At 37.9% G+C, this 26,461-nt stretch overlaps 1 protein-coding gene across 7 annotated transcripts in view; it reads right to left on the reverse strand.

The window, feature by feature from the left end:
• wdpcp (WD repeat containing planar cell polarity effector) overlaps positions 1-26,461 on the reverse strand; it is a 114,845-nt gene that overhangs the window by 26,323 nt on the left and 62,061 nt on the right. For all 7 annotated transcript variants that reach the window (XR_007892149.1, XM_051645803.1, XM_051645805.1 and 4 more), the window contains 3 exons: positions 24,313-24,427; positions 18,828-18,964; positions 11,414-11,605 (listed from right to left, as the gene is read on the reverse strand). Coding sequence is in view for 6 of the 7 variants with exons in the window: in XM_051645803.1 (XP_051501763.1) it covers positions 11,414-11,605; positions 18,828-18,964; positions 24,313-24,427 (444 nt within the window). In the remaining variant the exon portion in view is untranslated. The remainder of the gene's footprint in view (positions 1-11,413; positions 11,606-18,827; positions 18,965-24,312; positions 24,428-26,461) is intronic.

A 26,461-nucleotide genomic window follows, 5' to 3' on the forward strand; every position in this document is an offset into this window, starting at 1 on the left:
TAAAACTTTTTAATAAAGAAACAATTACTGAGTGCACCTTTAATGAAATGTTATTTTAGAAAACAGAACAATACAGTGTAAGCGTAACTAAATCAATTTGGTTTTAAAATGAACCTACTGTATATGTTGCATGGTACAAAAAAGGAAGAACCCATTATGAGGAAGTAGGAGACCAAGGCTGCATCATAAATTAACTGAAGGGAACTGCTTCACTGACCAGTCAGTAAATGACTTAACAGACAACATTTTTGTATGAAGGGACCTTCTTTGGAAACTGGTTTCAGATAGGCTTTTAAAGGACCGTAACTTCACATATAATCATCTAGAACAACTTCAAGTGAGGTTAAGACAAAACCAAGCAAATATTTAATGACTGCAATGCTTATTTTGCATTAAAATTAAATCATAATGCGACTTTTTTTTAATTTATGAATTAATTTACTTATTTAATCCGCTTCATCAGACACCATTTTTATTCTTTCCATAAACCTCTGAATCACACACACAGGACTGTGTGTTTATAGGTAGCGAAGGATACATTTACAGCATGCTCCCTTAAAAAACTTCCAAATTAAGTCATCCTAGAAGACAGAATGTTGCGCAGACATTGGCTTTGGATGTGCCTTGGTGCATTCCTACTTCCATGTACTGCCTGCAAAGGCAGCCTTTTTCAGGTTTCAGAGACAGCCAGAGAAAGTAAAAGACACAGAGAGCCTTGATGGACTGCAGGCAGAGCAGAAGCTCAGCAGTTTCAGACATTTTACAAAAGTGAATATTCAGCTTGAGCGCCTCATCCCAAACAAAATTTCCTCCAACCCTGAGACAGTGCAAATCACATCCCAACAACATGTGTTGAACAAATTTGCTTGGAGATTTAACCTGAAAATGTGCACACAAACAGCTTAAAAAGTGTCCTATCAGACGATAACACACAGGGAGTTCGGTTTTACCTGTAGTATACGTGTTTGTAGTGCAGATGGTGAGGTGGAGAGACTGAGCAAGAGAAAATGAGAGAGATGGGCTGGCCCAGAACGGTGGCGTGTGTGCCAGAGTAGGAGACTGAGTTAAGCGGGTTGCCGATGGTTTCTGTGGAAGCAGGGGCTGTTTAATTTTTTGTCTCACTTTTTTTTGTTTTTTTCTATAATCCCCCCTGGGCAGACTCCTGCAGCACCCCAGGGGGTTAGAGGGGTTTAGGGAGAAGAGTTGCTGACAGCACAGAGGGGAGATCCGGAACAGTGCCAGATCTCTACAGAGCCAGGTCCCGCTGAGACACACCTGCCCCAGCCACAGAGGCCCCACACTCTGGGTCTGTCCACAGCTGGGTCCGGGCTCAGAACCAACACCCCACTGACCACGCTAGCAAAAGACCAATGCCCAACTGCACAGGGTTATACTACACTCATATTTAAACTACTGACCCTGCTAGCACAAAGCTACAACTTCAAAAGCCTAGCTAGGGCTAGGTTAACACCCTTCCAAGCCATTTTAAGATGGTCAAACACACTGCAAAATATTGTCACCTCAATGGGCTAATGCTTTACTAATACCCCTTTTGGAAAGTCCTACACTTTTGAGCAGCTAGCTAACACTATACTAATGTTTAAACCACACAGACCCTGCTAGCACTAAGCTACAGCTTTACAAGCCTAGCTATGGCTAGGTTAACACCCTTTCAAGTTGTTTCAAGATGGTCAACAATACACTGCTTGGGCCAAAATTTGTCACCTCAATGGGCAAAGCTTTACAAATACCCCTTTTAGGAAAAGCTACACTTTTAAGCAGCTAGCTATTAGGCCTACTACATTTAAGGCCAAAGTATACTTCGGACGTGTGACGCAAATCTCGTCATCAGCAGTGTGTGCTAGCACTGAACGTGCGCAGCCCGATTTTTCTAACCGTGCATCTTTGAACACGCAAAATGCGTATGCACCTCGAATTATTTGCACGTGGCAACACTCACATTTGAGCCTTTGTTGTCACGAAGAAGCACTAAAAGATGTAATCGCCGCTAAACAACAAGAGAACAAGGTAAAAACAACAACAGTGTATATGCACGTCAAGAGCGCGTGTGTGAGGAGGTCAGGAGATACCTGTATTTGTATAACTCGAGTCTGAAGGACTATAAAGACATCTTTATATGTCTAAACACCTGAAGAGCAATAGTCCGGGGTGTTGTACAGTCGCATGTGCCAACCGCCTGTGTATGCGCGCACCGTCAACTGGAGTATCCTTTGACAGTATACTTGCCGTTCGACTGTACGCAGATGCTGAGCACTCCATCAAAATCAAAGTATACTTTGGGCTTTAGCCTATAATTAAACCACACTGACCCTGCTAGCACTAACCTACAATTGTAAATGCCTACCCAGGGCTAGGCTAATACCATTCTAGGCCGTTTTAAAAACACACTGCTTGGGCCAGAATTATTCACCTCAAAGGACCAATGCTTTACTAATACCCCTATTGGGAAGTGCTACACTTTTAAGCAGCAAGCTAACACTATGTTTAAACCACAATGACCTTGCTAGCACAAAAATACAACTTTAAAAGTCTAGCTATGGCTAGGCTAACACCATTCCAAGTCTATTTAAGATGACCAAAAGAGCTACACTTTTAAGCAGCTAGCTATTAGGCTTACTACACTAATGTTTAAACCACACTGACCCTATTAGAACTAAGCTACAACTTTAAAAGTCTGGCTAGGACTAGGTTAACACATTTTCAAGTCTTTTTAAAATGGCCAACACACTGCTCAGGTCCAAAGTGGTACACTTTTAGTAAGCTAGCTATTAAGCTTACTACACTAATGTTTAAACAACACTAACCCTGCTGGCACTAAGCTACAATTGTAAAAGCCAAGCTAGGGCTAGTTTAACACCATTCCAGGCTATTTTAAGGTAGTTAACACACTGCCTGTGCCAGAATTATTCACCTCAAAGGGCTAATGCTTTACTAATAGCCCTTTTGAGGAGTGCTACACTTTTAAGCAGCAAGCTAACACTACACTAATGTTTAAACCACACTCACTGCCCCTGCTAGCATGAGGCAACAACATTAAAACTCTAGCTATAGCTAGGTTAACAACCTCCCAAGTCATTTTAAAATGGTCAGCACACTGCTTGGGCCAAAAGAGCTACATTTTAACAAGCTAGCTATAAGGCTACCTATACTAATGATTAAACGACACTGACCCTGCTAACACTAAGCTACAATGGTAAATGGAAAAAGCCAAGCTAGGGCTAGGTTAACAACATTCCGGGTGTTTTAAGGTTGTCAACACACTGCTTGGGCCAGAATTATTCACCTAAACAGGCTAATGCTTTACTAAAACCCCATTTGGGAAGTGCTACACTCTTAAAAACAGATACTTTTCTGGATGATTTATCACAGAAGTACATTTTCGTTTGAAAAGGCATTGATTTTGCTATGTTTACATTTCGCATCCACACTGGAATGGCATTTTCCTCTATCGAAAAATGGATACTATCAAACACTCTCTAGTACCACATACTGTACTTTGAAAAAAATGGTGACGTTAGGAAATGGAAAACGGAGTTCGCAATCAAAAACGTTTTAGTGAGGAGGTGGCCTTAGTGTTAGTTTCCCCCAAAAATGACAATTCTGTCATCATATACTAACCCTTATGTCATTCTAAACCACATGAGTTTCATTTAGTCCATGGCGCACAAGAGAGGAAATTTTGAAGAATGCTGATGCTGCTCCTTTTTCCATTCAACAAAAGTGAATGCTTACTAAGTCCAACATTCTGCCAAACATCTCTTTTTTGTGTTCCACTGAAAGTAGTAAGTCACACAGGTTTGGAACATGAGAGTGAGTAAATAATTTTTTACAAGAATTTTCCTTTTTGGGTGAACTATCCATTTAAACATTATAAGACCTGCATATTGCTGTGCTTTATTGTGTGTGTAAAACCATAGAATAGAATTTCCATCAGGAACTACAGCGAAATTACACAATCCTCACACTTGTTTATCTGGCTTAGTAGTAAGGGATAGCCATAGAGAGAAGGCGCTAAGCTCTTTGCCACGGTAACACTAAATAAAAACAAAAAGGTTTAGACATAAAGGAGAGCTGGTTAAGAGGCAACATGTTTGCCTCAGCACTGGGGGACATTTAGAGTGTCTTTCTCCCGCCCGCCACAAAGGTTTTAACATCTTCACAGAGTGATCCTTCTTAAGACATGCATTCACACAAACACTCACACACATGCACACACAAACATCGCAAATCCCACAGCTGCCGCTGAAACAATGATAGATTCAATTTCACAAAGACAAACGGCATCTTGGTTGTGTGTGTTGGGGGGGGGGGGGGGTGTTGGGTGCAAAGGAGAGCGAGAAAGAGAGAGAGAACAGTGGTAAGTGAGTCTCTGTTAGTTATTGGTTTCAGTCACTGGTCAAAACTATTCTTTTCTTCTCTTCTCCGGACTTTCTTTTGCAGCTTGAAAGATAAACCCAGAGAGGTCCAGCTGAGCAGCAGGTCTTGTTCACAGCAGTGGAGCTCTTTGAGCCAATTTTCCAGCTCAGAGAGCAAACAGAGTGTGTGAGAGAGAGAGAAAGGGACAGTGAGTGTGTGTGTGTGTGTGTGAGAGAGAGAGAGAGAGAGAGAGAGAAAGAGAGAGAGGGAGATGATGATGAAGGCAATCTATGAAAGTTCTTGCTGCTGAGTCTCCGCTCTTCTGGTGTGTGTAAGTGTGTGTGCTATACTCAGATGCTTGTCAGGCCGCTATGGCATGAAATCAACATAGAAGCATTCGCTCGACTGCACCTGCACATGCCAAAGAATTTAACCCGGGAAATCACATTCCACCCGGACCTTTTCTTTTCAGTTAACATGGACCGGAATCATAACGGCAGCCATCCAAGGAAAAATGACAAAGATTGCTACCATTTCACACTGTAAAAAAGCAATTACATTTTATCTATCATACAGGGCTTTTGAGTTACAGATCCTAAAACTGAATTACTTTAAATATACATTAAACCCATGTTAGACCAACAATATTCCCCCAAATGTCATATTGCAAAATGTTGCTGATTTGTTAAGGGTTTGTGAGCTACCAGCATGCACTGCTGCATGAATAAATTTTGCAATTAACGTTATGGGATTATTGTTTTGCGATTTTTATTTATACTAGTATAGCTGTTGTTGGCATCACTAATAATTATTATTTTTATGTGGTGATGTTCAGAGCTCATCACGTTTAGTGTTGAGGTCTACAGTATGCGTGTCTGCTTATACAGTAACTACTGCATGTACTGTATTATCTTTGCTTTCCAAGATGTTCTTTTCTTCAGAAGCCAAGATAGCAGAGTTTAATTCATAATAAAAGTCTTATACTGTAAAGTCATACATAAGATTGAAATTATGACAGTTTCTTGAGTTGCTAATTTATCATTTGCTTAACAAGAAATCTGTAGTTGCCTTAAAAAATGTTTTGACAAAATGAAACATTTTACCTTTAGAGAACGGACAACTTTAAATTGCCAGTACAAAAAAGTGTTACTGAATTATTAATATGTTGTTTTAATGGTAAATAATTCCTTTTTAAAATACACATTAGCCTTCTATAATTAAATCAACACTAATTACAGTTTTATTCAAGTAAAAAATTTTTTTAATATGACTGAATCAACATGACAAATAAGGCTATACAAACAAAAGTAATTTTTAAGGGTATGATCAAGAAGAAATAGAGGTATCAATTGCAGGTTACCACTTTTTCAGTGTAAAATTACACAGTTTAAAGACTGCATGTTAAGGGCAATTGAGAGACACTAAATAAGGAATAAATTCAGCATAATAAATTCAACATAAGGATAAATACCTCATAATAAATCCTAAAACGAAAGATCACTACATGGTTCACATGTGACTTCTTTTCAAACTCTTGAGTGATAAGTGCAACTTACACTTTGAAATTCACATAGGCCAAAAAGAAAACTGTAAAACCATTCTTTTCTACCAACATTTCTACCAAATTAAATGCATTTGGGTAAAGACACTGGAAATGGGGCAATTTGTAAATAGAGTACGGATGAATAGTATAAACTAGTGTTGGGTTCGAGTCCGAGTCAAGTCTTTAAACAATCGAGTTAGAGTTGAGTCCGAGTCCAAAAGGGGTCAAGTCGGACTCAAGACAGAGTCCATAACAGGCCGAGTCCAAGTCGAGTCTGAGTCAGAATGAATTGGTTCATGAATCTGAATTAAATTTGTAACCGTAAACTCAACATCAATATTTTAAGCTTATTTTAACCTTCACAACTAAGAAAACAATTTGTCAATTTAAATGCAACAAAAACACCTCTGTTGCATTTCATATTCACATTTTATGATTAGTATCCTGCTGAACAAACTTCGAATTGGTTTCTGAATGAAAGCATTTAATAAATTGTAATATTAAAACATTTAATAATGCCCAGAAAATTAAACACAAAATAAAAACAGAAAAGATCAGATACCATTGAAAAATTATTTTTATTCTACTACACTTCACACTTTTCAGTTCTCCTGCTGTGTCCAGGTGTATCCTTCTTCCCTAAAGTTAATATCAAATTTTTATGACAAACTCTCCTTGAGCTGACGTGTAGTTCTTTTCACATTACATTTAGTATGGATAATAGGTGAATAGAAACTTCTCCCCTCACTTGTGTTCTTCATTGTATTTTCTGACTTTGTTGCCATTGAAACAATTGCCAGCTTTACAGGTAACACACGGATATGTAACGGACTGAGTTGTACAATTTCCATCAAGGTCTATTTCATCCGTCATATTAGTTTTAATATCCCTGATACGTAGCATATTTGATTTTGTCTCGAAATAGTCAACATTTTCAGTTAGAACTGGCTTTGCGTAGTAAGCGTGAGTCTGATAAAACATTTGTTCTATTTAATAATTTGCAGAGTTGGGGAACGTACTTTTAAAAGTGTAATTATGTTATTGATGTTTCTGGATAAGAGCGGCAGAGCACATGTGGCGATCTCTTTCTTCGAGTCTGAACTCGACTACCCCAACTCTAGTATGCAGATTAAACGAATGCAAAGAGAAATGTTTGAGAGAGATAACGGGATATTCAACAACATCTAATGCTTACGGAATACGAAACAACAACAACCACCCCAATATGCAAAACAAATATAAAAAAAAAGAAGATATCTAATGCTTACTGAAAACATTACAACAACCACCTCAACATGCAAAATAACTATATATAAAAATTATTTTTATTAAAATAATTAAATTCCAGGAACAGAGGAATTGATTAAAAATGGTAAACGTTTGCATAAATAAGTGTGTGCGCAAATGTTTTCTCGTGTGTCTCTTGGCAGTGCTTATCTGCGAGGGGTAAGAATTAAGACCACATAGGGAAAGAAAGCGTACTTTTTAAATGCTGAAGACTAAGCAGAAAATAGGTTTAGCATGCAGATAGCAAACTTAACAAAGGGAACATATATATGAGGCAGAATTGATTGAAGTGTGTGTCTATGCGCCGAGCAAACCGTTTGATTCACCGCTCGCGTCTTACATAAACTGCTAGCTTGATTTCACACCACGGATCTGAAAATGACAACAAACACTTTAATTAGAAACGATGAAGGCGAGAGACACTTTAATGTTTTTTAACCGTAAGAAAATGAGAGACAGAGAGAGAGAGACAGAGAGAAAGAGAGAGAGAGAAAATAAATACGTGAAGGCCCAGGACAAATCCAGGGTTCATTTCCAACCAGAGCAATGCAGTGTCTTTCCACACTGCCCCCCTTTTATCTTTTTATTTCACATTTTCCCACCCCTTGTTTGTTTTCATTTGGTGCATTCGCAATTGGAAACGCTGCTCCGTTTGCTCGTCTCTCTCATCCCCTCTGCTACGAGTGAAGATTTTGCATATGTTTAAAACCAAAGTGCAATGATGGGAGCTTAAGCATTGCGTGCTGCTTTTCTAATCATCACCATTCAACATTAAATAGCCCTGAGAGGCAGGGAATAGAGTGAATGTAGAGAGGGAGGGATGGAGAAATGGAAAAGTGAAAGAACGGCGTTATCAGCAGTTCCTGAGAGGTCCTCTCCAGTTAACCGTTGTGGTGAACAGTCGGACCAGATGACATTCCAGGAGCCAGTTTATGGCAGAGCACCTCCCTAACTGTCAAGCCAAAGAAGAGTGGCTCCATTTTGATTGGATAGTGGCAGAACCAATACAAACAAATGCCAAGCACAGCCATCAAATAAGCTGCTCGGACAACTACCAGATACTTCAGAAAGTAAGGCCCTGGAACTTCCAACACGTTGGAAAAAACTTCTCATTGGTCCATGAGTGGTTTCTTAGCAACCTCTCAAACCCCCCATCCTAAGGTTTGCCCTAAGACCAGAGGTGAGAAGGACCATAAAACATTTTCAAGACCTCTCGGATCAGCATTAACTTACCATGTGGCAAAAGCTGAAACAAAGAAGCCACAAAGACAAATCTTTAAATAAATCTTTAACTCCTAACATGGACACTGCATCACATTCACTCCATGTTTGTTCACAGAACTGTTTATGTAAATTGCAGTTGTTCAATTAGCACATTATTTCGCACAAACTGAACTATGGTGGTATAAAGTAATGCATGCGTAATATTTAATCTATGTTTGGTCTCTATATCTTCAGAGTATTTTTGAAGAGGTTTGGAAAAGGACAATGCATAGATAACATTTTAAAGACACTGTTTTAACTCTGAAACTTAGACTATGCAAATGAGTTACACAGAGAGAAGGGAGGGTGAGCCACACTGTGTGGGCCCACTCTGATCTCAACAGCCAATCATAACCCTGAAACAAGAAGCGCCAAACTGAAATCTCCTTCTCACCAGTAAGGTATAAAACTATCCTCCGTCCCCATCCAGCGGGTCGTTAACAGGATATACTTCTATAACACTTCTCTGTTCTTAGTTCCCGGCTGTTCAAGTTTGGGAGCAATAAAAGGATAATAATCAACATTCTGAATCTCCAGCCTGAGTGGTAGGAGATGTAACAGAATACAAACCATCCAACATGCTAAGTCTCCGCTTCACAGGCAGAGAGAGGATAACAGATCACCCAAAGTTTTTAGTGTCCATCCGAAAGACAGTAGATTGACCAAATACCAAGTCTCACTACAAGAGACAATTACAACACAAAGTTCAGAATCCCTATACCAGGGAGAAAACTACAGCGACAAGGTTTAGCTCTGACGAGTAAACCTTCTCTTCAAGTTTCGTGCATCTGCGTGTTCCAGATGATGAATCTTGCACCGAAATAAGGGCTGTATATCTGCATGTTCCAGATTGCAAGAACCCTCTCGGTGCTTCCAGAAGATCAGCATTCCTCAGCTCCTTCGTGTCCAAGGCTGTTGAAACAGAATCCAGCTCCTTCCCCACTGTAACGTGGCCCTGAGCCCCAGCGGAAGACGTCGCCATCACCGAACTCATCGATCAGTCAAGGAGAATGTAAATATCACTACTTAACCTCTTTCCAGAGACCTTGGCATTAGTGTATACTATCAGTTTATGATTATCTAATGTTCCTTAGATTGCATAACCTGTGTATCAAATGTCTAGCAAAGTTATTTGTTTCAACAGAAATAAGGTTTTCACCCTATTACTTAAGAGAAACAGCAATTTATCTTTCATAAGATAATAGTCATACTTTGCCATTGCTACATCCAATTCCACCACTTGCATCTTTCCATCCTATGCACTTTTATTTACCTATTCATTTATTTTTATTCTTTAACATATTAGTACCATTTTGTAGTTTTTGTTAGTTATTCCTGTTTATCTTTTTGTAAGTAAAACTAATTTTATTACAATGGTGTGTTCCTCGTGTTGATGATACAGGAGAGCTCTAAAGGGTTAGGCTGCTCTCGAATCCTTCAGATTATTCAGATGACCAACTCCCTCCAGTTTACATAATTTAAATTTATTGAACGTTCCATTTGGATCATTCTTTTACTGTTAAGGTGAAACTCCTTAGCTTGTGCCCAGAGGATGGAGGGAGGGGCCGTCTGATATTAATAATCACACACATACACCTTAAATGAAGTGTGATCAAAAACCACATACTTTGGTGTCTTGTGTGAGGCCCAGTTCAATTCAATTAGTGCCAGGGTAATTCTCACTACAATGTTATACAACTCTGGGCCCAAAATGATCAGGAAGACCTTTAATAATGATGACTGGATAGGAGAATGTTCAATAACAACTCAAAAGTTCTCCAATTATTTGCAGCTCTATACATTTACATTTATGCATCTGGCAGATGCTTTTATCTAAAGCGACTTTCAGAGCATTTCAGTGCAAGAGGTACTGTACATTTAGGCTCTGATACCTCATTTTAGCCAAATTCTAAGGTCACATCATATGAAGGCAATCCCAGAATGCTACTTTTTTTCAGAATGCTATTTTTTTTTGTCATCCGAGGATGTGTTAAAAATGTTGATTATAAACACATTTTATTCAGTATGGATCTGATATAAAATTGATTACTTTTGAATCTTAATATGTGTGTATTATGTATTTCATGCTTACTAGAGTATTGTGACATAGCTTAGCAACATGCTAAAGCACAACTGTCAGTTGAGATTCCCGTATCTGTGTGAAGCGTTCCAATCAGTTACTTGTGAGTTAGTTAGGATGCTGCCTTAGAAGGCAGCAGCTTATGTAGGCCATAAACAGCAAGGCAGCTCACTAGGTTTTGGAGCAAAGCTTTTGTCAATACGTACATTCCCTGGAAACCGAACCAACAACCTGACGTTGCTTGTACCATGTTCTTACAGTTCTACCACAAGAACGCTTGCTTAATATTCTTTCTATTAGGATCTTTTTTTTTCTATAAGTAAAAAATTTTAGAATCATGAAATAAACTTTCAATTTACACTTCTCTGCGTAGGTGTTACATGACTGCCGATTCACAGGAGAGAAGAATACCAACTATAGCAAGAGTGTGTTAGCTACACAGGGAGGGGGCTGAAAGGTCAAAGGTCGGCTATTCATGTAAAGAAAAAGTTCAAGTGAACAGTCTGCAAGTTACAGCAGCTCATTGAGAAACAATGGTGAAACACAATGGTGACTAGTAAAGCATGACAGAAGAGAATAAAAAACGTAAAATGGTACAAAAGGACAGAGGTAAAAAGGAGATAGTCTGTCTGAAACCCTGAGCAGCAGAGCATTGCGAGGGCATTATTAAAAGTGTTTATATTATTTAGGAGGTCCCGGCCTGGTTATTAACTGAACTTAAAGTTGAAGTTTGTCCACAATGCTCCTCTGTTCCTCTCTTTGTCTTGCTCTCCCACCTCATTTAATTTCATCACTAAAGAAACATTAGCGTGGAGAGAAGTGCAAGGCCAGCCCTGAAGGAATGTGTGTGTTTGCCTGCTTACTGTAAACCCAGAGGTGTCCGAGCATGCGAGCAGCACCAGGTTGGCCCTGTCTGTTGCACTAGGGGCTGGAGACCAAGGTCTAACTTCCTCGTTACAGAGCGGCCACCAGCACAGTGCCACATCCTGCGCCTGGTTAAGCCCCACCCGACGCTCCACACGGCGCCCTCCGCCAGGTAAGTCCACAACTGATACCTGGGAGCAAAAAAGACAGATATAGATATACATCTATAAAACAGTCTCCACTCCTCTGCATAACACATTACAGTAGCATGCTGCTTTATCAATGGTGCCTGAGCTCATAGCTGGGCATTGTTACTGTATTTGGGCTTTTATTTATTTTATTCATTACATTTATGTGAAATAGCTGCATCGTTCTGCATTTTGATGAGGGTGTTTGAATGATGTTTGTGTAACACAGATCAGACTGCTAATGAGATCTCTAGGCGCTCTCACTTTCCTACACTCTAGATTTGGGTGGTTGTTCTCATCTTATTATATCCTTAAAGGGATAGTTCACCCAAAAATTAAAATTCTCTCATAATATACTCACCATCATGCCACAGATGTGTATGACTTTTTTCTTCTTCTGCTGAACACAAACAAAGATTTTTAAAAGAATATTTCAGCTCTGTAGGTCCATACAATGCAAGTGAATGGTGACCAAAATTTTGAAGATCCAAAAAGTAGAAAAAGGCAGCATAAAAGTAATTTATCTTTTAATTAATATCTTTAGAAGTGATTATGGTAGGTGTGGGTAAAAAAACTCAAAAACAGATCAATATTTAAGTCATTGTTTATAATAAATTCTCCCCCCGCTCAGTAGATGGCAATATGCACAAAGAATGCGAATCGCCAGAAACAAACAGAAAACTGTGAAAGTGAAAGTGGAGATTGATAAGTAAAAAGACTTAAATGTTGAGCTGTTTCTCACAAACACTTAAGGCCTTTTCACACCTAACGCAAATCTTTGTCATGATTTCTCAGCACAATTAACATTTTGAATCAAAACAAATCGCGTGCCAACAAAGCAAAGATGAATTTTTTTTTCTTCACCGGGCAATAAAATGCCCTGACCATTAAAATATGAGCTTTGGATCACGTGTCAGGAACTGCTGCGGTTACCAAAACCAGCACAACAGGTGATGCTAAAGCACAGCAAGCTGTTCGACCACCAACATTAAATGCTAAAGGAACTCGCAAAAGAAATCCTGAACCAGCAGTGAAGATGTGTTTTATTTGCATCAAATGTCTTAAAAACTGAATTTTGTTTTTTATCATATTAGAGAACCCATATGATAATTTTTTTTTCTTCAGTTTTTAAGACCTTGCATACCCTTTAAAAAAAAACTCTGATCTTATGTGGACTGTCTTCATAATGAATTCTATACTGTTGCATTTTTGCCTTTGCTTTTTAATCTTACGCAAACTCTACTATAACATATATCGTGGCATATTTTTCTTTGTATCACCTTTTTAATAAAAAACTTTATGGATCTTGTGTTCTTCACCTAACATTAATAATATTAATGCTGTACTTGCAGTGCACTGCATGTCTTTGTATCAAAATGCCTTTGTATACCAAAAATGTGGTGGTGTCTCCACAAAATCTTTATTTCTGTGCAATTTATAACAGTCATTGATAGCTGTGCTGTCGTTGTTGGCAAGTATGAAATTATTTAATAATGGGTCAGACTGAAGATGGGTTTTGTTGGGGGAGATCTGTGTTGTATTTCTCGCATTATATAGATTCTTTGAGAATTTAAATGTTGTCACGTTTAATTATTAACATACTTTAAACAATTGTATTATGCAAGATATACATGAAATAAGATTCAATCAGTATTGTTCCAATTGACAACATCTGCTACAACAGTCATTATATACATGTATTTGTGTGTTTTACGCATTGATTTTAAACAAATGTACTTAACACAAGTATATAGAGAATGCCTAGCAGTGGCATGTAACAAATTATTTAGCAGAGACGGGCCACTTCTATTTAAATAAATGGGAGGAATTGGACTGCCCAACCAAAAAGCTCTAGCGCCCATCGGTCAACAGATGTAGAAAGGAAGTCCCACCTTACAGGTAAAATAGCCAATCACCTTTTCAGACATCGCCTGTCAATCAGTGCGCATGCGCGTTAGCTATACAAGCTGGGAAAATTGCTTGTTTTAGCGTAATATGAGGTAAAGAAGCACAATTATGATTCCAATATGATCAAATTTTATTGCTGATTTGAAATATGTTCTTTGTTCATAATCTTGACCAACTGTTTTTAAGATTTTGGTCTTTCCCCATTCAAGTAGACAGGAGCTGCACTGGCATGACTGGAAATAGCCTCACGAGAGCTATGTGCAAGGGCCATTCGTCTGCGATTTGCCTCTCATAACCGTGTTTCCTTTGGTGTGCAAAGATCTTTATCATATCGCTTCTGAAGATAAGGATTTAACCACAGGTGTTGTGTGGGTTACTTTTATGCTGCCTTTGTGTGCTTTTGGAGCTTCAAAATGTTGGTACCCATTCACTTGCATTGTGAGGACCAAAAGAGCTGAAATATTCTTCTAAAAATCTTAGCTTGTATTCTGCAGAAGAAAGAAAGTCATACACATCTGAGATGGAGGGTGAGTAAGTGATGAGGGAATTTTTATTTTTGGGTGAACTATCCTTTTAACTGGGATAAAGACTGGTTTGTTAGGCCCTTAGCATTAATAAGACAAAACTGATCTAGAAAAATCTTTAATATATCAGCTTACTGAAAACCCATTTGCTTGAGCTCACTCAAATTGATTATTTAGATTATTCAAATAATGAAATCATTTAATACAAAATGTAGGGGTTAATACTGGCAAAGTGGGACAATTGGTAAGATGGGACACTAAGTTTTTGTATTTCATATTTCTTGTTTTTCTGTACGGTGTAGTGGTGATACTCAGTTTTTAGAAATTGTATTTTGACCCCTGGAGTTCGCTAGTTCGAATCCCAGGGCATGCTGAGTGATTCCAGCCAGGCTTCCTAAGCAACTAAATTGGCCCGGTTGCTAGGGAGGGTAGAGTCACATGGGATAACCTCCTCGTGGTCGCTATAATGTGGTTCGTTCTCGGTGGGGCACGTGGTGAGTTGAGCGTGGATGCCGCGGTGGATGGCGTACTATGTCTCCGTGGTAACGCGCTCAACAAGCCACGTGATGGGCATTCCAAATTAGGGAGAAAAGGGGAAAAATCCCCCCCCCCCCAAAAAAAAGAAATTGTATTTTGTGAGTGTCTTAGCCATTTGGTATCACATTTTAAAACAACGGCAATGACAAATGATCAAAATGTGTCCCACATTACCTGTATCTCAAATGCAAGACACAAAATATAATTTGGGCAACCCAAATCAGTCCCAAAACCACCTGAATTACAGGGTTCTAGAGTAATTAATGCTCACGTCTGTGTTTCGCTGCTGACTAACACCCTGTCTGAACCAGATGCGAGTGGCGCGGCATGATTAGACAAGCAAATCGCTACCATTTTAATCAATGAGACTGTCTACACTGGTGGTTCGTCGGGTCACGGTGACAGTAAATGGCTGCCCCGTTCTATTTTGCGCTGCATGTGCTGAAGCTACTTCAGCCAACAAGACAAATAAATGGTTTAGAATCTTTGCTTTGATGCACCAAGTGTAGACAGCCTCAAGGTGTTGCGACACGATGCAACATCGCTCGCGTCTGGTGTAGACAGGGTGTCAAAGTGCAGTCAGACTAGACTTTGAGCTCCATTCACTTCTATTCAAAGGCATGTGAACATGGGATGGGATAGCAGAAACAAAAGCATTTGAGAAAAATTTTCATATTTTGCTGTGTACCAAAGTTTGGTGAAATCTGACCAGTGAATTTACAGTTTATAGAATGTGAAAGGCCCTATAGCATGGCATCATATCCCGTTGCAAGGTCAGAAGTAATTTTGCAAGCTCAAAGCCTCATGTGAGTGCATTTTAATGGGGTTGTTCAATGAAAATTCTTGTACTCAACTTCATGTTGTTTCTAAACCCGTTTAAAAAAAAAAAAAAAAAGCAATGAAAGTGAATTGTGACTGAAGCTAATGTTCAGCCTAACATCCTCTTTCTTACCACAAAGGAAAGAAAGTCATACAGGTTTGGAACAACATTAGGGTGAATAAATGATGACAGAATTCAAATTTTTGGATGAACTATCCCTTTAAGGCTGATTGTCAAATTTCATTAAAATGAGCCATACCTGTCTGAGACACACCTGCTGTTGCAACTGATGCACTCCAGAAAAAAAAAAAGCACCAGCACAAACAGCTTTAATCACTCCATATTGTCTAACCTCAACACAGACATAATAATCAAGGTATTCTAAGTTCCTTTGGAGGAATGTTAAATCCACTATCTGTTTATGAGGCTGCAATAACAACAAAAGATTCCCAACAGCAACAACAGCACTGAAGTATAGATATATACTGTATATTATCTACTATACACTGCTCCTCTGTCTTATGCTGTCGTATTAAACTCTTGTCTCATATCGCAGCATATCATGTACTATTTCAGCATTTCTGGACTGAGGTTTTCATGCAGGTCCCCCCCCCCCCAGCCCCTTAATGCACCTCGTAGTATAGAGCCAGTGCCTATTTAAAAAGCATAATAGCAGTCATTTCCATATACTTCATTCTGAAAGGCCTTATCAACAGTGCAAACACAGAGTCTTTCTTTATGTCAACAACTCTATCTGCACACAATAGGCAGGACTAGAAATGTACCACAGTCTGCCTGTAACAAAAACTGTTCATAATTTCACCCTGAACTTCACCTTGCTTCTATCTAGGCCACACGAAATCTTAGCATTAAACAAATCATAACATTTTAGATGTCATAATATTGACAAAATTATGAAAATTCTGTTGTAATTTACTCACCCTCATGCTGTTCCAAACCCATATGACTTTCTTAAGCCTCATACACACATGCAGCGACTTTATCGCTTGATGTTGATAGTCTCTGTCCTGTGAAGTCGCTAGTGGGCGTTCCTACTGCTGTCACTCTAACGTTATTGGTGGACTGCACGACTGGCCATGTCTTTTGAAAACATGATCACAGAATAGGCATTTAGTAAAACTACGATTTCATTATAATTTAACAAGGAATATGTTTTCTTGTCCCTAAAAATGCACATTCTGCTGGGGAGAGTGTTTTTATATGAAATGCAGCAGTGCTCAATGCATCATATCATTAATAATGAACGAACTACCAATTTACGAATCAAACTCACTCAGACTGCCAACAATTTCTTTTCCACGCATAATTTTTTATTATATCCATGTATGTGGTTACAGACGAATCATATAGAACAGTAAAATCGCTCACAGAAACTTCTCTGTCTTGCTTGCACTCGATTCAAAAGGAGACAGATGACATGAGCTCCACTGACACAGACTTCACTCCTATTGGTTGTCGCTCCCGAAAGTCACTCCTCATTTGCATCAAGTTAAACTTTTCTCAACTTTGTCGTGTCGCTTGCCACGCCCACATCTAGTCGCCAGTGGTCGCTCGTGTCGCCGGAAGTCGTCAGCTCTCATTGACAATGAATAAGATAAGGTCGCTTTGTCATTGGAAGTCGCTGCATGTGTGTACGGGGCTTTATGCAGAACACAAAAGGATTAATGAATATCTTGGTCCACACAATAGTAGTTGCTAGTGACTCAAAAAAGGACCCAAAATTATCATAAAAATAATAGTATTCAAAATAGTAAATTCAAAAGACAGACCACAATATTCATTAAAACATCTCCTTTGTGTTCTGCATAAAAAAGAAAATAATGTAGGTTTGGACCGACATGAGGGCAAGGAAATTATGACCGAATTTTTGGGTGAACTAATCCTTTAAGTATAATTTACCATCAAACTCCATGAATCTGATGAACTTGCACATACAGCAATGTGTTTTTTATTGTTTTTCTCTCTTTTCATCTTTTGATCAGTTTAGACAGACCAGCTAATTGCGTTATTACAAACGTAAATGAGTAGGTCTAAGGTCTTTGATTTTGTGTAAATTAAACTGAAAATAAAATGTTAAACACAAAAAAAGTATCATGTACAATAAAAATTATGTAAATAACATGAAGAAATATGCCTAAATAAATTACACCAATTTAGACTGTGTGGGGGGGACATCCATCTCGTTCTCCATCTTTTTCCGCCCTCCCCCCAAAACTTGATTCCCCATCTTGCCTGTGCTTGCTGGTCAGCAATAATCAGACCCTCTTTCTGGAGGATTAGGCTCAAAGCTTAGTCCAGTGGAGCACGCAGTAGATGGGGCCGGCCGGGCTGGGAAAGGGGGGTGTGGTGGGCGGGGGTGGTGTCGAGAGGGAGGACAGGGGGGTGGGAGCTGTACGGTTCTTCCCTTATCAGAGCCATGCTGCTGGAGCCAGCCACACCGCAGGAGAGATTGCTTTCATACTTGGGCTGCCGTCGCAACAATGCGCTCCAGTAATGCGATAATGTTCGGGTGCGGAGGGTGTTAAGAGCCTGATGTATTTATGTATTGTGTTTAGTCCATAATCAGACCCATCCAAATTGGTCTCCGGCCCACTAAAATGAGGTTAATGCTTTCAAAAAGACGACAAATAAAGATTTTTTTCTTTTCGTAAATTCCGTTATGAATTTTAGACAAGTTTCTTTGGATAGCATGGGAATGAATGGGATGGGGGATAAAGAATGGAGTGATCACCTTTGCTTCCTCTAAAGAGCAGGAGATGGACTTGACCCCATCCTCCAACTCATATACAGGTGCTCTGCATAGAACTAACTACAGGGCTTTTACTAAGTTTAAAACATCCAGTTAGTAAGGATCCTTTCAGTCCCAACACTACTGTAAATACACTTCTATAAATCTTCACTTTAAATTCCATTAAGCTCCAAACTCAAAATATTGCACTTGCTCTGGTTCTTCCAGGCTCTACAAAAGCCTATTATAAACACCTTAAATGTAACTTTAAATCTTGATGTTGATTTAAAATAATATTATGGATATGTTAATGTGTCATCTACCCATATACTGTACAGTATATTATGGTGCAGGATTTGATGGCTCTATAAAGAGAGGAGTGCTGTGTGTTTGGACTTGATGTTCCCCACAGGTGTGCATTAGAGAGGAGCTCCAGTAATCACAGTGCTACCTGTCCCAACGGTAAAAGAAAGCAAGTAAAGCCAGGCAATTATTACTGCTAAAAGCCCTGTGGAAAGAGCCAGACCAGCCTCATTAAGGCTTTTTAATTGAAAGCAGGAGAGGCAGTGCTGCCTTTCCTCCTCAAATGTGCTAATGTGTGTATTGAAGAGAGCATATGTGTGTCTCTTAGGGCCTGTGTTCACTAGATGTGGGCGTGAGAGAGGTACATGAATGTGTGTGTGTTACCTTAATCTCTGTAGCTGTGAGTTTCTCCCTGTGTCGTTTTAGCTCAGGTGAGCTCTGGTTCTTCCTGTTCAGGTAAACTTGACACATCTGACTCCTCTCCTTCATTGAGAACAGAAGGATGCGATCCCCAATCACAGCTGAAAACCACAGAGCAAAGTCAAAGGACAAAACTCATATGACCTCCTGAGACTATGGCTGTGTCAGAAACCTCAAAAACGCTGCCTTTGCAGGCAGTTTACAAAGGCAGGCATCAAGGCACAGCCAAATATGATGTTTGCATAACTAATAAGAAACAGGGTCAGAAATTAACCAGTGCTTGGGGCAAAAATGCCACTGAAAGCGAAAAAAAAAAAAAAAACAAAAAACAAAAAACCAAGAAATTTACAATGTGGGAGAAAAAACTCCAGAAGAGTTTTTTCTGGTTACAAGATGTATTAAGATTGGGGTAAAAATATTTATTTTTATTAAATATCGATGGAGCAACATAATTAGTGTGAAAAGAAATAATAACAAAAGGCTGTTTTGATTAAAAGGTGGTGAGGAAGCATTTCACCTCACACTTGGGGTAAAAAGCTCCCACATATGGGATAAAAGACCATATATCACTTTAGTGATACAGTGTAATATAGGAACAATAGTTAAAGAAAAAAATGTGTCAACTAATGCAAATCATTTTGAGACAGCAAGATGCTTTTTTGAGTAGCAAATTAAGATAATGCTTATTCAAAATAATTTTTTTGCATTTTATAACATCAAGTATTCTATAAACAAATTAATCTCCATTGTGATTTGATCAGTCAATGTGAGCCTACTTTGAAAATTCTTCATATCAAATCTATTCGCCCCACTTAATCAGAATGAGCTTTATTGCCAAGTATGCTTACACATACAAGGAATTTGTCTTGGTGACAGGAGGTGTCCAGTGTACAACAATACAAAAACAGCAGCAAGACATAAATAATAATAAAAAATAAAAAATAATTATACACATACGTACAGACACACACATACATACACACATACACATGGGTAGTGCAAATCTAATACAATCTGTTATGTACAGTGTAAATACAAATCTGTTATGTACTGTGCAAATGTTTTTTGTTTTTTTTTTCCCCAGAGGAAATAAATGGCAGAAGAGGTTGGATGTGTTGGATAAATATAAAAAGACACTAAACTGTGTATTGCACATAGTTATTGCTCAATGGGGAAATTTAACTGTATTTTAAGTTTAATTTAAGAAAAACATTGTGTTTTACGGGGGCCTTTAGCCCCTGCAACAGGGGGGCTTTATTACTCAAAATACTACCCTTTCACTTATTGAACAGTTATTACAAAATCTTTTCATTTAAAGACCTTGAACAAAACTGAAAATGATAAATAAGTATTTTGTCTCAAAGTAAATGTGATAATTTCAGAGATTTTCATTAGCTACATAAATTTGCAACATTTAAAAAAAAATATTTAAAAAAATGATTAAATTGCCTCAAAGTCAACCTTTAGACATTACATGCAATGATCTCATGGAACAGGACAATTGTTTAGGAAAGTCCTGTGCTAGTTTTTGTTGCTATTTAGTCTTTTGGGAGAAAATAAAATCAAAGGAGGCTTTTACCCCGCAGAGCCTTTAGCCCCTTTCAACCCTACATTTCATAATATCCCAGTCTAGGCCAGTCTAGTTAGAAATATCTAACCCATATCAGATTCTGATCTGAATAGCTGACGCTGAACTGACCCACATGTGTATAACAAACTCTGTCATTTTCATAATTATAATATGAATACTGAATTAAATTACAAATAAAAATGTAATAGGCTGGGATTTTTTTAAGTAGAAACAATACTTAATGCCTATATATCTAATAATATGTCAGCAAGTGATGGTGAAATATTTTTAAATAACGTTTTGCCTTCGTATTGTGAAATTAAATTATCAACGAAACACAAGAGTGTAATATTAAGAGCGAAACACACCATAAAATTGATGGAGAGCAGGAAAACCAGCATTACACATACTGTATAAGGTAAAAATTATTACATTTTCTCAGATTTTCTTTTGACTTGCTTGCATTCGCATTTTTATACAGCTTGAGAAATATAGAAACTGTGTTTTCTGCGTGAGCAGAGCATTTACAGTACGTAAACCTATCTCTATCTTTTCATGCACATATTTTACGGTGTAATCCAAATGAATCGCTGAAGCCAACTGTTGAGCATATAATCTTATTTTCTTTCCTTAAAAAAGAACTGAATGCATTAACAAAAGCAATAACACTTCTATATAAGCCAAAAAAGTGTTCAAATGACAAATGTTGGGCTAGACTGATGCAAAAATCACATTACATCTGATATGGCTGTTCACACTGAAGGCACATTGGAAAGAAATCAGATATGTGTCAGATTTATTTCCACATTTGAAAGTGGCCCAGATCAGATTTGAAAATGAACATCTGAAAATTCAGTGCGCTTGTGGCTGTTCACACGGTCATCCAATAAACAGATCTGTCACGTGTGAGAAAAAAAATAAAATAAAAATCAGATTTGGGCCACATTCTGCTTCGGTGTGAACGTAGCCTTTTTAGTTATATGTTAGAACAAAATATGCCCTCATAAAGGTAAAAAATACTGTTCCTGAAAATCTATTTCAGGGGCAAAAAAAGTTCTGAAACTGCCAATTTTTTTTTTTTTTTTTTTTTTAAGGCAGCATAGATATATCCTTTGATGTCTATGATCCCACAATCCTAAAAGAATAAAAGCGGTTAAAAGGTGTAAATTAGTTTTGAAATAAAAAAATCTGATTTAACTTATGATTCCATTTCTACAAAGAAATAAGCATTTTGTTCTTGAATAGTTACAGTATATCTAAAGCTTACTTCAATTTGTTATAAATCATTACACATTGTGGTGCCTTGAAAGCAAGTCTGCAACTTTTTTTAGGAAGTGCCTTCATACGAAAACGCTGATTTTTAAGTCATTGACTGACTGGGCAGTGAGGCAGCAAGGTAGCCAACTTCATTTTTGGACACAGCCCATGAATCAGATTCAGAAAACTTGTGCACATACACACCCACAGAAGGAGTATAATTTTTGTATTTGTTTGAGTCAGGGCAGTAGTGTAAAGAGGCTATTAAGAAGCCAGAGGAGAGGGAGTGAGGGAGAGAGAGAGAGAGAGAGAGTGGTTAGGCTATGCAGCTTTCACGCTAAAGAGAGACATTTGCAGTGAAACTGTTGACAAGCTCTCCACACTGTGATTAGCAATTAACCTTCCCTTCCTTAAAAAATAATCTGTTTATGAAACCAATTAAATGGCAGAAAAAATTTATGCAAGCCATTCAGAGAGCCAGGTTTAGTTGGGGGTGATATTCAGGGCTGGAAATTCAAACCTCAACAGCAATTAGAGATGGAATATCTGCACTTCTGCAGTAATTATGAATCATCCCACATTCAAGCAGAAAAACAGGGAGTTGATTTAAAAAGAATAGAGTGTTAAACAAGGCCCTTCTCCAAATTGTCATGACAGTCAAGTTAAAAATTTGTAGCAACAACAAAGAAATTGTACATATTTGCAAATGACTTTGAAAAAATTAACCTTATTATAAGTTATAGTGTAGATGCTGCGCCTTCACTGAGAGAAAATGGATCCTAATGGAAGTTTTGGAAATGAAAGAAAAGTATTTACTTTGGTTTAAGCTTACCTTGAGAGGCTTAATTATTTTAAAATGCTAAATGTAAAAGATTAGCTCTACCAAAATAATACAGATATTTTAATGACATATTGATGATTTAAAAATGATTTAAAAACAAAAAGGAAAATAAAAAGATGGAATACTCTGAATGCTTTTAAAAGATTACAAAAATTACAAACAGCATACTCATGTTCAGTAATCATGGCCAAATTAAGTAGACGATTCCATGTTAATCCTTCAAAAAAAAAAAAAAAAAAAAAAAAAAAAACAAATCCAAAATGTGTGTCCAGGGGCTAGTAAACAGGTTTTGGGGCATAAGAGCAGCAGCGGGTTGGGTCAGGATAAATCAATAAATTCTTTTAAATCTGCTTAGTAGGTTAATACTTCATTCCTTAAAAACAGGTTTATAGCACTGTCTGAAACGTGCTTATCAGCAGTACAGTTAATTCATAGAAAAATAACACATTGTAAAATGATAAGATTACAAATATATAGCAAAGACTATGATGGTGGATAAATACTGTATAATCACCCAAAAATGAAAATTCTGTCATCATTTACTCACCCTCATGCTGTTCCAAACCCAAATTACTTTCTTCTATGGAACACAAAAGGAGATTTTAGGCAGAATGTTAGCCTTAGTCACCATAGACTTTCATCACATCTTATTGCCATACAATGAAAGTGAATGGTGAGTGAGGCTGTCAGACCCTAACATTCTGCCTAACATCTATTTTTGTGTTCCATGAAAGAAAGAAATTCATATGTGTTTGGAACAACATGTGCAACAATTGGAACAACAAAATAATGACAATCCCTTTAACTCCTTTAAGGTTACTCAATTTTGGGCATCTCTAGTGGACTTGTCAGTTGCTGTTTGGGTGCCCATTCACCTTTAAAACATCTATGGTAAGAACTTGCCTGTGACTCTATATACAGTACAAACAATTAATTAATCAGTTACAGGTGCTTCACTGATGATCTGGGTCTTAAATGTATGTTTATTTACAAGAATGAGGCTTTGAAATAATAAAGCAAAGACCTTCTAAAATCTTTCAAACGCTTTCTATGTACTACAGCACTGACGAAGTTACAAGAACAAGCACAGGTCTGACAGCGTTTGTGAAACTAACTAAATAAGTGACAGATGTAGAAGCCCTTCTGACCATCCACCCCCCTCTACACACTCTGTCTGTCTGTCTGTCTCTCTGTCTGTCTGTCTCTCTGTCTGTCTGTCTCTCTCTCACACACACACACACACACACATACAGTATAAACACACATAATTACTCTGGTAATTAGGGGCTCTGGGGGCCTGAATGGCACTCTATGGGGGGCTACTAGGAAAGGGAAGGGGTGGGCTGACACAGAAAGCAAAAGAGAGAGAGAGAAAGAGAGAAACAAGTTTGTCAGGTATCTAGAGACCTGGCACAGAGAGCTTGAGCCACATAAGCTCTAAACAAAAAATTATATGAGAAAATAATTAGCAGATTTGGGATGGTGTCCAATTTCACAAACCACAAAATAAGACAGGGAGCAATGCCAGGTCCCCCCGAGATTCTGCCATGAAGAAGAAGGAGCCTCAGCGTGTGTGTATGTGTGTGCATGTGTCCATGCCTTTCGAACTTCCTCTGGGAATAACAGAACAGAAGGGACTGACGTTCATGACCTGTGGTTGTGCATGCTGCCCGGGCATAAGCTGAGAAAAAAAGCAGTGAGTGAAACTGCAAGGAGAGGGGGAAAAGAAACAAGAGGAGAGCAAGAAAAAGAAGAGAGAGTGTGTGAGTGCGTTGACTCACCATCACTGATGGTGTCAGCAGGTAGTCGCCCCACCAGTGTTCTGTCAATGGTCACCCGTTCAACCTGAGCTCCGCCCAGGATTAGAGTCACCAGCACACCAGATCTCAACAGCATCTGCACACACATTTACACAGTAACAAACAATGAAACAATCCTACATAACACTGTGTGGGACATTCAAACAAGCATTGTCCAGAATGCAACAGGAATACATTTAAAGTCAACATGAAGTAATAATTGCTCTCAATTTACTGTCTTAACCCTTCTATTTTCTTAGGGTCATTTTTGACCCGCCACAGACAAAGAATATGTTATAAATAATGCATAGTTTATATATATATATATATATATATATATATATGTATACACACACACACACTGTATATATAATTTATTTATTTGTACATAATTGTTTAAGTTAAAAAAACAAATATTTAAACCAATTGTTCCTTCCACTGTCTTAGCGGTGTAGGAAAACCAGTTGTGACCTTTCACCTTTCTGGATGTTATGCAGCTTTAAATAGTTTTTTGTACATATATGAATCAAATTTGTCCTAAAAATATTTTATATTTTCTCAAATTTAGCCCCTAGCCACATACTGTTCTCTAGCTTCCCCACCTGTTTCACTGGGAACTGCATCATTCCCACAAATTGAATTCTGTTCCCTAAAATGGGGTTTGTGCACACATGCACATGTTCACACACACAACCACACACAGAGAGAGTATTTTTAACAGTTCTGAACAGGTAATATGTATTAAATACGTTCACTAACATATTTTAGTGAGCAGAACCCATAAAAGACCCACTGGATGTTATTTTCTCTGAAAACATGGATGGTAGAAAGAACTGTTACAGCACCTTCTTAAACCCCTGAAATACTGCAACAAATTGTATGACATTAGTGGGAAGGAATGGATTTATTGCAATGGATGTGCAAAGTGAGCCCATTTTGACTGCTGGAAAACGCAAAAGAGATTCACATGTAAATTTGTAACTCTAAAATGCACACTGTTGATTTTCTACAAGCGGGATAAATCAGAAACTGTTGTAATATTAATATATAAAATGCCAAAAGTGACTGAAATAAATGTAAATTGAGACATCCTTTGCCTGTGTTTGCCAAGTTTTTAAACATTTTTATTTATAAATGTTTTATTCTTTTAAAATAGTTCATTCATTAATATTCAGAACGTCGTCCTTTTTCCCAGTCATTATACTCTTTGGGACAAAAACAAAACAGATTTATTTATTCGTTAAGGGGGGTCTTTAGTGCCGTTGTACAGTGAACAAGAATTGATGCATTTTGAGTGGTTTTCAATACGAGTAAAAAATGACCCGAAGGACAAAAGTAGGGTGCAGTTTTTTAAAACAATAGGAGGGTTCAGACACATTCCTGGTTAGGGTTGGGAACTGAGAACCGTAATTGAACCGAACCGACCATTGTTTAAAAAATACCGTTTACTGTTCTTGAACATGTATTCTTCTGCCAATGTATAAACAATGCTGTGCTAAAACACTCTGACAGTGTTTCCTTCTATCACACAATAGCACTGCAACACCACTACTAAATAAACAACACGAAACATATAGTGTGATTAGGTTATTCTGATCCCCAAATGAATAACTCTTGAGTCAGTTCATTTGAAACTTACAGTATAACCAGTGTAGCTCGATTCCTGAATGAATTACTCTTAAAAGTCGGTTCTTTTGAATCTACACCGCAAAATATACAGCGCTTCCTAACGAGCGAATAACTTACATCAGCCCATTCGTTTAAGTGTTTTAAAAACATACTGAACATCAAATCATTCATTTCGTCATGTCCGACTTACAATGAACCAAAAATGTAGACTCTTTACTGGACAGATGTTGATATGAAATAGTGTAGTTTAAGATAAACAATGATCAGTTTTGTTGTTATTAGTGGTATCTTATAAAAATGAATGAATTATTAAAATATCTTATTTAAAAAGTCTGTGTAAAAACCATTTGCAAGAATCTGTTCTGTTAAAATATGAATGATCTCATAATTTGGTAAGAGACTGTTGAGGGCAGTTAATCCTATAAGAATTGCATTTCTTATTTCCAAACATTTCATCCTCAAAAGTACTAAAAGAATCATTATTAACAACCGTTTATGGAAC

This window comes from Myxocyprinus asiaticus, chromosome 20 (genome assembly GCF_019703515.2).
Source record: "Myxocyprinus asiaticus isolate MX2 ecotype Aquarium Trade chromosome 20, UBuf_Myxa_2, whole genome shotgun sequence".
Classification (NCBI taxonomy): domain Eukaryota; kingdom Metazoa; phylum Chordata; class Actinopteri; order Cypriniformes; family Catostomidae; genus Myxocyprinus; species Myxocyprinus asiaticus.